The sequence below is a fragment of the Pagrus major genome, chromosome 6, assembly GCF_040436345.1.
Source record: "Pagrus major chromosome 6, Pma_NU_1.0".
Classification (NCBI taxonomy): Eukaryota; Metazoa; Chordata; class Actinopteri; order Spariformes; family Sparidae; genus Pagrus; species Pagrus major.
In genome coordinates, this window is record NC_133220.1 from 29,350,752 (window position 1) to 29,363,899 (window position 13,148).

Below are 13,148 nucleotides of genomic sequence, written 5' to 3' on the forward strand. Positions count from 1 at the left end.
AATGAAACGTTAGAGTTTCCTGTCTCCAAAAGCACTGCATGGATTGTGTTGTATGTGTACATGAATGTTTTTGAAATATCGTTTGTATGAGGTGCCACGACTCTTTCTTCTGATTGCAGTGGAAGGAACTTGCTTTTAAAGACGCACCACCATGTCCTGTTACTATTTCTGATAAACTCCCCTGAGAAAGGTTTGATTAATCACTTAACTAGAATCACTCACAGGAGAATCATTCAATGTCCAGTCACTAATGCAACAAAGCAATGAAACAGTTTATTAAATTAGTGTCACGTATGCAGCTTTCATGGTACAAGCTGGGTTTTCATGGTGGAAACTGTAAAATGGTGAGTGCAGACAGGATACAAGTGATTGTGAACAGGATATTTATGTTCTACCTGGTACTTTTACTCCACAGTGGGAAACAATGTTTGGCATTTCCCCATATTGTCTGACAAAATATCAAGCCATCTCCTCGAAGGCCAGTCTGTAAGGCGACACGCCACAATCATGGACAAGCTACTGTTACGGTCATGCATGGGAACCTCGTCAGAAAGCTTCACCTCATCAGTTGTATTTGATAGATTTAGTGCCATGATAAAAGTTCCTCCATCACGACAAGTTCTCATTTCTGCAAACATTATTTAACATGAGGTTACTCCTAAATTTGACGCTCCTTTATTTGCCAGTATATGATTTGCAGTGTACTTTTTGTTACTTGATCACAATGTACAACTCAGGTTTTACTGAAGGTGTTTTTCTTGATCATTTCCTTTTGTACTGGCGCAGCCTTTTCAATGTGAATGGATTCAGCAGTCCCCACGTGCAGCGCGTTTGTCCTCGCAGTTGAGGGGGGCTGTGAGATTCATGTCCTCATGTGAGAAAACACTGTTTGTACTGCCCTCTGCAGGAGAGCACACCTCAGTGAAATGTTTGTGAATAAAATCACGGTCCAGAGGGAACTGTTTGTGGACCCCACACACACCTTAATAAAAAAATATGGTTTATTATTTGAGTTGGTTTACATCTGACAGGACCATTTCCACTAAAAATACCAACAGTGTGTCCACATGTAGGCGTTAAGGTTTTTAAATAAGTGCGAAAAATAATAGATCATTTTTCAGAGCGCGGAGAATAGATGCAGCAGTGACTGAAATGACAATACAGAGCACATTCAAATGGTCTGCAAATATGTTGCTTTTTCACACACATACAAGACAACACCACAACAACAACAAAAAAATGCTGGTCAAGACAAAAAAATCTACAGCAGGTTTGCTGGCATCATCGAAAGCTCAGATTCTGAGCTCTGCTTTTAAGTAAAGTTCAATCACAAAGTCCTGTTTGGTGCCGAGTGGCAGAACTGCTGCCGGGCTGGTTCTACTTCACACACAGCATCCTGAACTTTGACTCCACATCCCAGGAAGCAGAGGTCAGCTTTTACTCGAGGAAGCTGTCCAGAGTCAGGCAGGTTGCAATCTTGGGTGGAGGCCTGGCGACCTTTTTCCTTTTAGCTTTCATCAGTGGGCGAATCTCTGACAGAGGAGACTGCAGTGGAGTGCATGGTTAAGGAATGATGGAGTATTTATTGATGTTTTCTTCTTCTCGAATCATTTTGAATATGTGCTGATAGATTTTCATTTGTTCCCCTGATTATACTCTGCACCAAAAAATGTCCAAAATGACTACTAACCAAATGCATCTTAACTTAAACGCACGATAGGCAACTGTTCGGGATATTTCAATATAGTTATTGTAATTATTCCTAATGACTGTCACCGGGTCAGATTCTGACTTTTCCTGGTAGAATAAGTCATAAAATGAAAACAATTTTTTGTGGTGGAGAGCTGAGGATGCATTGAGGAGTCTCTGCTCTGTAATCTGGTGGTACAGCACTAAACCAAACTTTGTTTCACCATCATCATATAACAGTTATTAATCTTATATAGCCACAAACAGATACACTTCCTCATCGTCATGCATCCTGCAAATTGCTGTTTATAAAAGAAAAATAGTATTAAAAATATGTTACATCAATCAACCTAAAAAGAAGCTGCTTTAAAAAGGTGCACTATGTAGTTTTGGGGAGGAAATTTAAAATCAGAAGAGAAAGATCTTCATTGACTGATTTCTTACTTAAACAAACTCTTCATTTTCATGACTGAATAAACTGAATACACAAACTGACCTTACAGTTTAATTTTTACTTTGTTTATATGTGGCGGACCCTGCCACCTTTCTAGCTTCAAGTGTTCTGCGGACCTTATTTTCCTGAGAACATCTTGTTTATCCAGTTATGAAAAATAAATCTTTCTGAGTTTGTATTATTACCTAATTTATATTGTAAATATTAAAATTCTGAGTTTGAATTTCTTCTTCAAAACTACATAGTGTCCCTTTAAAGCTGCATTCATTTTCGCCAACTGGGACCAACGAACAAAGTTAAAACACAACATTGACATATTATAACTACATAAAGTTTTTACATGACGAAAAAGGATACAGGTTGGAAGAATTTAGTTCGTCCTCCTAAACCATCATAACCAGTTTTCACCTGAAACAAGAAGAAAATTCCATCATCAAACCACCAAAATGAAAAGTGACACGTTAAAACACCGTGATGGTTGTGTTGTACATACGGCTCCAAGTTTCCTCTGAGGGTCCAACATGCTACCAAAAGTCTTCTTTCTGAAGAGGAGGGAGTTCCTAAAAAACGGATCCATGGATCCCTCCTCGTCTCGAGCCTGAGGGAAGACAAAATCTTGAGGAACATGTACAAATAATTTGCAAATGGATTGTTGAGGGATGATTGCAAACTTACCTTGCTTTGACAGGAACTTTTCTCGTTGTGTTTGGACAAAGACGAGCTGAAAAATCAAACATTTAAAAGCATGTCTACCTTCTTCAGAGTACAAAAACAGAATTTAAAGAAAACATCTGAGATGACCACACACATTCCCTAAATGAGCCACGTTAAACTTACGCTGGATGGTCAAGTCGCATCTTCTTGGATGGGACCTGCTTCGGTCTCTTGGCCACATCATCTGGTGTAGTGATGTCATAGGTCATGTTGAGGTCAATGTCCTCGCTTCCTGCAGGGTGGTGGAGGTGAGGCTGCTTAAGCTCCATCGGGGCCGGGCTGAACGATGAGCAGACAAACATCATGAGTAAAACTGCACATAGTTTATCATCTCAGATGACTCAGAGCATGAAGAGATTTCAGTCCAGTGGCTGGATGACGCACCTTTCAAAGACAAGCCGACTGAGGGCTTCATTCGTCCGTGTCGGGGTGCTCAGAGTCTTCTGAAGAAACTCCACTTTCTTCTTCAGACTCTGTGGACACATTTACATGAAGGATTCACAACCGTGCAGTTCTCTGATACTGAAAGCAAAAGCATTTGGTGGATTTGCCTTACAGAAATCTCTTTATCAGCCCTGGCCAGATCGTTCTGCAGAGACTTCATTTCCTCCTTGGTCTTGCTCACTTCCACTGAGGCTTTGTGAAACTGAAATGACAATTAGAACATTTAATAAAGAGATCACACTTTCAAGAATCAATTCGTCTGGGTGTGATGACTTAATAACATAAAGTTACCTTGTTGTTTGAGGCAAGCACTTCTCTCTTCAGCTTCTCACACATGTCATTTGAAGACTTCAGGCTTCCTTTGAGATTATCGTACTCTCTGACGCAGGAAGGGAAGACATGAATGCACAGTGAATGACGACAGGGAAGCTCATCCGTGTGGTGTGAAAATGATCCATCACTTAGTCATCAACACCTATTGGGCTCCTTACTTTTTGAGTGAGATGCAGTAGATGGACAGCTGCTCCACCGCCGCCTGGCTGATTCCCATATCAGTGATCATGGACTCCACCTCTGCTCTCTGACCCTGCAGCAACACGTCCAGGCTGTTTCCAAACAAGCAGTGTTAGTGCACAGGATGAGTATGACGTTCTTTTATGAGTAAGTCTTTTGTTCTTGAAACAACTTTCTCCACTGAATCAAATTGTCAAATTCTTCAATATTTTTCTCCAGTTGTTGTTGATATGGAAGTGATGACGTCTTGATGGAGTGCAGAGCGAATGCACATACATATTATGATCTCTTTTTTTTATTACGACTAGAGATTTAAATTTTAAGCACTTGTAGTTGCTTAATCATTAATAATATATAAAATATGTTGGACTTTTTTCCATTATTAAACAGAGCAGGCAATACCAGGAGTTCAAAGAATGGGTAAAGTGAACACCGTGTTACTTGAATTCTTAATGGCGATTAATCAATTAATGATTAATCATTAACACCCCTAGTCAATACTTTGAAAAAAAGTCTTGACATGACATGTAGTTATATGACTGCAAATACTTTTCATAGGTTTTCATTTTGTTCCTGAGTCTCCGGGCCTCCTCCTTGGCAGCCTGAACTTCGTTCTGTTGCGTCTCCAGGTACGTCATCTGTTTCTGTGACAATTCAAAGAAAAACGTACAAATAAATAAAAGACGTTACAGAAACAATGAGATATGGGTCATTATAGAAAATCAGTTCAAATAGTAAAGAACAGACTCTTACTCTGAGGGCAGAACAGAGCATCTCCTTTTCCATAACGTCTTTACGCATACTGTCCAGGTCTCTCCTCTGCTTGTCCACAGTGTCCTTCAAACTGTCCACCACCTTCTGTTTGTCTCTCCATTCTCGCTCTGCATATTTTTTTTAGACAGATGACGATGAGCTTGTTGCCCTTGCCTTGTTTTAACAATCAAACATCACAGCATGGTCAAGTTTCTTACCTTTAGAGCTTAGAAGTACCTTCATTCGATCAACGTCATTCTAAAGAAGGGAGAAAAAACACAATCAGAAAAGAAATATGACAATCGAAATCAAATCCTGATGGTTTAATGACAAGGAAGGATGATCTCTAACATCTTTCTGTAGTGTAAGAGCTCCTAGCTCACCTCTTGTCATACAATTTCTCTGTTAAAAACAACACTGACATTTTGTTTAGATGCTCTAAGTTTGGTACCTGCAGGCTCTCTGGGTCCGCTGAGGCCTCCTCCTCTCCACCAATGTCAAAGTACAGCTTGTTGATAATGTGTCTGGTGCTGACCTACACACAGAGCACAACAATATGTATTTTTCTTCTGTTTGGCACGTTGGTTCTGTCAGCTGGCAGCAGTCTGGTGGTGTTAAGAAGGGTAAGTTACTGTACCTGTTTTCTACATTGTGGACAGGTTTTTGTGGGCGCTGTCTGAAACCACTGGAGGAGACTGAGAAGAGAGAGGGGAAAGGTAACAATTAGCCTTTTAAAACGTAAGGAATGTGTGTTTGTTGTAGAAGATTTGGTTTTCTATAACAGCTTACCATTCATAGTGGAAAGTGTGTCCGCAGTGGATGGCAGCAACATCTCTGGAGTGATCGAAGAAATCGGAGCAGATTGTGCAATATGCTCTGATAGGCATCTTACTGACACAAGGATCGCCCTGTTAGAAAAAGTATAGAATACCTGTACATGTTAAGTGACGTAAAACAGCGTACGTCTCCACATAAACATTGTTCGTGTACACAGTGTGTAGGCTGACTATCATTGCTGGGCTAACTCTGTAGTGGCCTCGCACTCGCCAGCTGCGCTAACGCTAGCTACCTTTGGTAAATGTTAGCTGTCTTCACAGTCGCCAAAACGTTACTTACAAAGCGAAGACGTTAAGTTACTCTGCAGCTCTTCGTAATGAAATCAAGCATGCCTATTCTTGTGTATAATATGACATTTTGACCGAGTTAGACTGACACTAACAGACAGGACCCGTCATTAGCTAACACAAACACAATGCTCCTCCATAGCGGCCCTGTTGTTTCCCCGCTGTACGTTCAAACGCAAGTCCCGCCCCTTCCGCTGCATTCAGGTACTGCACGTAAACGTGGTCGCGATTCGTGGCCACAACTAATTCTAAACAGATTTTTCTTTAATTTAAAAATGACCTGACGGGGTGTTTTAAAATGATTAAGTTGCAACAGAGCCTCTATTTTAAATTGGTGATATCTTCACCGGAGAGGCTGAAATACATTGAGACAAATGTATCACCACTCATTTGCAATAGATTACATTTTTTATTACCATCCCCATTCCCATATATCTTACGCACGCACACTCACTTTGTAGGGATATGTGAAAGAAAAATAGCAGTTTTACTTTACTTTAAATATAACTAGTGTCTTGCTTAAGATAATGGAATGTACGTTTCGTAACAGCTGGAGATCACTGTTCTTTGATGTCCGAAGTGCTCTGAATGCACCATCAAGATCAAATAAGGAATTGCCGGTAAATTAAACAGCGCCAATTATTTAATGAAATATGTAACATGGAGCTACCAGACTGATCCACAAATGATTCAAAACCAACTGTCTGATTTATTTTTTATTTTATTTGAGTCAAGTCGGCTTGTTTACTACTCCGGAGCCAATCTCTGGCAGAGAACTTCACATCCCACAATTCTCACTTCCGCAACCGAGCGGGGCATGTTGACTAGCAAGTAGTACTTCTGTCATGTCCCTGCTTGTTTAGCTAGCTGCAGTAAATGTGACAAACGAGTTGTGGAGCACAACGATCAAATGCAGACAGCTCCGGAAATGAAAGGTAAAGATTTGTTATTAAGTTAAAGTGTCCTGAGAGCTCTGTGTTTAATGAAACCAGAGCGAGCCGACGTCACATACTGCTGAGTGTCTGCTAAAGTTAGCTATCAAAGCAGCGTTTGAAGTTCTTCATCAGTATAATAGACGTCTCTCTGAGACTGAAGGGTGTGACATTAGAAAAGACATGACTTATATAAAGAAGGAGGATTCATACACGAAGCAGAAATGTTATATTATATCAAGAGTCTCTTATTTTGTCTTCAAGTTCAGTGTCACACCAGCCATTGCTAGTAGCAACAAGACTGAGACTGAAGTTTCTCAGGAAATAAAAAGGGTTAAAGTCAGACCATAAAATGTTAACGACTCATGCAGTGTTTTCCATGTCATAATGACAATACTGTATATCACCACCAGCTTGTCTCACTCTGAAGCTGTTGACCTTTGGCCCCTTGCTCTCTGTCTGTCCTGCCAGGTGTGTGTCCCTGCCATAAGTAGCAGTGATGGATGGAGGACCCCAAAAGCCGGCTGTGGCATGGGAGAATGGCTTGCTGGTTCCTGTGGACCGCCTTCGCACCGAGAGGGCGGACAGCCCCACGCCAGGTCTGGTGGAGGGAACTGAACCAGGTGAGGCTGCTCCATATTCAGCACCGTGTGCAGCTTGTCAGTAAGCCGTGAGACAGACCTACAGGGAAATTTAAGTTTAATTTAAAAGTTGATAATCTGAACCACTGCAGAGCGGTGGTCTCTCTGATAGGATTGGAAATCTCAAATATACTGAAATTGTGCTGCGTGTCAACTCCCACTTTACGCTCTGAGATAATGCCTTCAGTTGCAGCAACAAGTAAATCCAGCAATAAGCAGCCAACAATTGGATATTTACCACCATTTGCTCTCTCACGCTTGTTTTAAAGAGTGTAGGTCTTCCTAGACTAGGGTTGCAACAGTATGAGATTTTTTTGATTTTGGAAAATATCACAGTTTCATGCTATGACGGTATTGCAACAATTGTTAATATTGTCACTTTCAATGACCCTTGAAAACAGAAGGGATTTTTCTTTGGTTGAACAAACACACTATTATAATTTCACAACATATTGATGAAACTTAACATAAACTTGTAATATATTTAGTTTTAAAAAAACTAATACAGTAGAATTCAATATGATAAGCAAATCTAAATGGTACGATAACCATTCATTTCTTACCGTGGTATAATCTGAAACCGGAATATTGCTGCAGCCCTCGTCTAGACATAATTAGGCTTGGGTAATGAATGAATAAATGTAATCATATGTATGTAAGTGTCATGCCATCTTGTAGCCCATCCCTCATGGGATTATATTACAAAACATCAAAAATGTTTACAGTACACGGGTATAACGTTTACAGTACACCAGCATCTCTTATTCAGAGAACCAGCTTCCAGTTGGGCAGGTCATGCTTGAGTCCATGTATAAGTAGATATTCAATGTCCTAAATCCTGAGTAATAACTCCTATGTAAAGTGTCATTGATGCTGTGTTATTTCATTGTGTTTGACATCCAGTCATAATGTAGGTTCTATGATTGCTGCTTAATTTTGCCACATTAAAAAAATAGAAATAGAAAAAACTGCAGTAATAATGATTTTCAATAGATACGTAACTGTAGCATAATAAAACATGTTTAAAGATGGTACTACTGTTCTTTAACTTCCCTTATTGGTGAAAAGTGTTTCAAGAGAAGACTTCCTACTGGCCAGCTGTTGCTAGGCACCACTTGGGCACTAAAACCAGACTTAAAACCAGACTTGATTCTATCTTTGCAGCAAACCATTTTAAAAAAATAACGTTATTCATTTGACATTGTTATAAGCATGCAGTCTCGTGTGAAGTGTGTGCGTGTGTGTTTCTGTGTGTGAGAGAGAGAGAGAGAGAGAGAGAGAGAGAGAGAATGAGTATGCACATCCTGTTTGTATAAAGAAATTTTGATCACAAAAACGTGCCTTTTGTAATCAGCACACGACTTAGTTGGCTGTTTGAGGGCAATGTTTTATGATAGTAATTGATAAAAAACGCATGAATGCATCATTAATTTGGGGCTCTGTGAGAGAAGGCTCTAATAATAGCACTAATGTCTCTGAATTAATGTGACCTTGCCATACTACCAATATAAGAAGACACTACCACATACTCTTTCAATAACTGCAATAATACAGAAAGCTCATGACTGAACTCTTTCAAAAAAACACCCACAAAACAAGGCTGATTTTGTCATGGTGAAAGTATGTCAACAGCAGCACAGGTCGGTCACATCCAGCTTGAACAAATCCAACTTTGACGGGAGAAATGATGAAGCTCTTCCTGGATTTAGTCTAAGTCTTGGGATAAACAGGACATTTTTGCAGTGTTGTCTAAGATGACTCATCACCAGACTTGTCATTTTCTTCTACTTTTCCTTTTTCTCTATGAGATTAGCTGTGAATTTGTTCATTTCTCTCTCTGTGACTCATTCTGGAGTCTCGTTGGAACTATATATATATATTTTTAATTTTTTTTATACTTTAACAAGCTAAACAACTTTAAGAATGAGAACACACTGGCTGGTTTGGCAAATGTACGTCTGGTTAACCACACCACCCCCATGAAACAGTACACAGCTGCTTCCCTGAGCTTTTCTAAGGGAACTATTGCTGACTGTCCCCCACTCAGTGGATCAGACAGACCTGTGCGGGGTTAAAGCCAACAAATGCTAAACAACTGAAAAAAACATCCCAAACAGGGCTTAATCATTTTTATAAGCTTAATTATTTATTCCTTGCACATCCATGCATTATACTGGCAAACACGCAGTAATCATTTATCCCTCCATCATCTCAGGTGCCGGGCAGCAGAGTGCTATGTTCGTCCATGCACAGTCTTTCGAGGATCTGACTGCTGAGGCTGAGGAAGAGGTCGAAAGGGAGGCTGAACTGGACGAATCAGGAGAGCCTGCAGAGGAGCTCAAGGTGCTGGTGGGAGAGAAAACCATCGAGGAGCAGCACAACAACGACATCTCATCAGAGAGGGGGGCTAAGGAGGAAGATGTGTCCAGTGAGGCCTGGAGGAGCCACAAAAAACACGTGTTTGTGCTGAGTGAGGCTGGAAAGCCAATCTACACCCGCTATGGCACGGAGGAGGCTCTGTCTAGCACCATGGGGGTGATGATGGCACTCGTGTCCGTCGTCGAGGCTGAGAAGAACATCATTCGCTCCATCCATGCAGGTCAGAATTTACTCTAGGATTTGTTTCATTACTAAAATAAATGGTTTTAAAGAGCTTTCTGAAATGTGTCTGTAAACATTTTGTGTGTCAGATGGCTGTAAGGTGGTTTTCCTCGCCAAGAGCCCTCTGGTCCTGGTGGGCGTGTCTCGAACCTGTCAGTCAGACAAGGAGCTGCTGCGGGAGCTGCAGTACATCTACTACCAGATCGTCAGCCTTCTCACCCTCACCCAGCTCAACCACATCTTCCAGCACAAGCAAAACTATGATCTGCGCCGCCTGCTGGCTGGCTCCGAGTATCTCACCGATAACCTGCTGCATCGGCTGGACCGTGACCCCGGCCTGCTGCTCAGCGCCGTCACCTGCCTGCCTCTGGCCAGCTCCGCCAGGGACGTGGTGTCAGCGAGCCTGCAGGCCGCCAAGGCCAAAAACCTGGTGTTCTCCATCCTGCTGGCGGGGGACCGCCTGGTCACTCTGGTGAGGAAAAAGGACCAGTTCCTGCACCACATAGACTTGCACCTGGTCTTCAACCTCGTCGGCTCCTCCTCTTCCTTTCGTGAGGGTGAAGGCTGGACGCCGATCTGTCTGCCAAAGTTCAACACTGCAGGATTTTTCCACGCTCACATTTCTTACCTGGAGCCTGCATCCGAGCTCTGCCTCATCCTGGTCTCAACCGACCGAGAGGACTTTTTTAACATGTCCGACTGCAAACAACGATTCCTGGAGAGGCTGAGCAAGCGCAGCGCCTACCAGGCCATGAAGGAGGCACTTAAATGTCCCAGCTACTCTGTGGAGCAGGTCGGCATCCCGGAGCTCAGGCACTTCCTGTACAAATCAAAGAGCTCAGGGCTGTACACCAGGTGGGCAAGACGTCTTGTGTTGAATATATCTTTGGTTCTTTCAAGAAACATGCTAACTGCTTCAACTCATTACAGTTTTTCTTTAATTCTTGATGTCGCTGTGTGCAAAATCTCTTTATTTTTATTCCTCCAGTCCAGAGTATCCTGCTGTCTACCAGTCTGACGAAGAGCAAGAAAGGATGATGGGGTTGTACCAGGAGCTTCACAGCCACTTGCATCATCCAACCAGACCTCTCCGGTCCTTCTACCGCTGCAGTGAAACTGAAAACCTGCTGGCATGGGTAAGTCTGGCATTGTGACATGAGATGCTATAATTGCTCTGGCTCAGTTTTCACAACAGAGTTAGAGTTTCCCAGAACATGAAATTAGGAAATAGAACTTGAACAAAGTTTACCAAAACATCACAACATTGTTCATGTTCGTCTATAAATTTAGACTATTGTTGCATTAAAGATATTATATGTAACATTTGTGCATTAAAATGTCTAAAAACAACTAGACATTTGTTTATTTTGTTGAGTTGTGCTCTTACATTATCCCAAATGTTTCCAACAATGTTCAATCCAAGAAAAATCAGGCGATCAATTAGGCGATTCAGTTCAGATTTTCATCAGCAATGCTGATTGTTCAACAATTAAGACAACAACTCTCATGATAACACCCAACTTCCGTCTTTCTTTTTGTTTGATTGAACAGCGGAAAGTACATTTTGTGCATTTAAATAACAAGGTGATCATCAAATAATGTTCTCAAACATTAACTACTTCTCATTTATTCTGTCTGCAGTGACCATTTCCTGAAGATCATACAGATAGCACGGATAAAAAAAGGAAAATTTTAAGCAGAAGTTGTTGTGAAAGTAGCGCTAATATGAGATGGAGTGCATTTTGTCTTTCAAGGTGGTAGTTTAGCAAATCAGTTTGACTCTTTGCATTGAGGGTTTTACATATAAAAAAATAAAAAATACTGTAATACAGCCTTGTCATGCCTTGTCTCGGTCTACCCTCTGTCCTGCAGGTGACGAGCGGCTTCGAGCTCTACCTCTGCTTCAGTCCGCTGGGGACCAAGGCCTTGGCCGTCTCTGCTGTCAACAAACTGCTAAAGTGGATCAGGAAGGAGGAGGATCGCCTCTTCATCCTGAGTCCGCTCACATACTGAGCCCTCGCTGCCTGCCGGCTGACCTCCTGGAACAAAAAGCTTCACCCTGAACTCCGACAGGCCTGGTGCTACTAACAGTGGTGGATGATGCAGCAGTCAGTTCAGTGTTAAGAATGATTGTCAAAGCAATTTTTTCTTTCTTCTTGCTTCTGGGTTCCTCCAATCTAATTCACAGGTTTGTGATGATGTAGATTGCACAATGAGGGTAAATTAAAGCAGTATTTTATCTGGCTAGATTTTTATAACTTTAAATGTTGGATCAACAGATGAAGCAGCAGCATCATCATCGACGACACAATAACAACAGGTGGTGTTTGTATGCTGCTGAAGTTGTTTCACAAATGATTGTTTTACTGTAACACGCCTATTACGCCTCTCAGAATATGAAAAATGCTGTGTTTGTTTTTTAAATGCTACCAGTTCTTAAAAATGAAGATTAAATTTGAATTTAAAAACTGGAATTGACTAAAGACCTGCAGTAGAATGTATTTTCTTGTTATAAGACATACTGTCACATGTGTCAGCCACATTCCTTTATCTTTACATGACCAACAACTGTAAGAACCATTATTGTTTTACCTCTATGCACTTTCTTTATGCAAAACACACTCCAAGAGAAATGTGTGGATGAGTCTGTAACCCGTTTACTGCTGTTTGCCATTTGATTGTCTTTACATGTGTTGTTCACGTCAGTGTAAAGGAATCTGAATGTGAGTCCATTAATCTTACATGGTCCATCAGACACTTATGTTGCATTTCCCATAATAATTAAGAAAATGAGTATGTGTGATATTTTAGATGCTTGTGGTTAAGTGCATTTCATGGGATGCTGCTTTGCATAAGAAATCAAATGTTGCCACATCTGCCTCCACTAATCATGCCTTAACTAACAGTCATTGTGCGAAGCCAATAGAGGGTTGCAACAGTGCAGATTTACGGCTGCTGCGCAATTACACAATTATTAAATATGATTAAATAAATGGCTATAAAGAAAACCAAATCCTTTTCAAGTTCTGTGTCTTGCTTGAATGTGTGGTGATTGCTTACTTTTATTAAAGTAACATAAAGGTGCCATAAAGGTGTCAAGTAATATAAAGGTGTCCCTTTAAGATTACCTTAAAGGGACACCATGTCGTCAAACTCAGAATTTTAATATTTATAATATTAATGAGGTTATAGTACAAAGTCAGAAATGTTTATTTTTTCCATCGCTGAAAAAACAAGCTGTTCTCAGAGGAAGAACACGGTGAAGCTAGAAAGGTGGCAGGGT

The 13,148-nt window shown here is 41.1% G+C and overlaps 2 protein-coding genes across 2 annotated transcripts; one reads left to right on the top strand and one right to left on the bottom strand.

Annotated features, from left to right (window-relative positions):
- Positions 1-469: 469 nt before the first annotated feature.
- Positions 470-5,841, bottom strand: traip (TRAF-interacting protein). The gene is made up of 16 exons (XM_073468792.1): positions 5,684-5,841; positions 5,357-5,475; positions 5,205-5,262; positions 5,019-5,102; positions 4,786-4,825; positions 4,568-4,695; positions 4,364-4,458; positions 3,793-3,906; positions 3,593-3,680; positions 3,414-3,503; positions 3,242-3,330; positions 2,981-3,136; positions 2,819-2,864; positions 2,637-2,741; positions 2,501-2,551; positions 470-1,545 (listed from the first exon to the last, which is right to left on the bottom strand). The coding sequence occupies exons 2-16, from the start codon at positions 5,452-5,454 to the stop codon at positions 1,438-1,440; spliced, it is 1,350 nt and encodes a 449-aa protein (XP_073324893.1). The 5' UTR covers positions 5,455-5,475; positions 5,684-5,841; the 3' UTR covers positions 470-1,437.
- Positions 5,842-6,537: 696 nt separating this feature from the next.
- mon1a (MON1 secretory trafficking family member A) lies at positions 6,538-12,878 on the top strand. Its single transcript, XM_073469162.1, has 6 exons — positions 6,538-6,626; positions 7,095-7,246; positions 9,480-9,863; positions 9,955-10,720; positions 10,854-11,001; positions 11,738-12,878. Exons 2-6 carry the CDS (start codon positions 7,123-7,125, stop codon positions 11,876-11,878), a joined length of 1,563 nt encoding a protein of 520 aa, XP_073325263.1. The 5' UTR covers positions 6,538-6,626; positions 7,095-7,122; the 3' UTR covers positions 11,879-12,878.
- The last annotated feature ends 270 nt before the right edge of the window (positions 12,879-13,148 follow it).

Excerpts from the sequence above, each read along its gene's own strand:
- traip (XM_073468792.1), bottom strand. The coding sequence starts at position 5,454 with ATGCCTATCAGAGCATATTGCACAATCTGCTCCGATTTCTTCGATCAC. Across the intron at positions 5,103-5,204 it reads GTCCACAATGTAGAAAACAG|GTCAGCACCAGACACATTAT; the intron begins GTACAGTAACTT and ends CTCTGTGTGTAG. Across the intron at positions 3,137-3,241 it reads AGTCGGCTTGTCTTTGAAAG|CCCGGCCCCGATGGAGCTTA; the intron begins GTGCGTCATCCA and ends CTCATCGTTCAG.
- mon1a (XM_073469162.1), top strand. The coding sequence starts at position 7,123 with ATGGATGGAGGACCCCAAAAGCCGGCTGTGGCATGGGAGAATGGCTTG. Across the intron at positions 7,247-9,479 it reads GGTGGAGGGAACTGAACCAG|GTGCCGGGCAGCAGAGTGCT; the intron begins GTGAGGCTGCTC and ends CCATCATCTCAG. Across the intron at positions 9,864-9,954 it reads CATTCGCTCCATCCATGCAG|ATGGCTGTAAGGTGGTTTTC; the intron begins GTCAGAATTTAC and ends TTTGTGTGTCAG.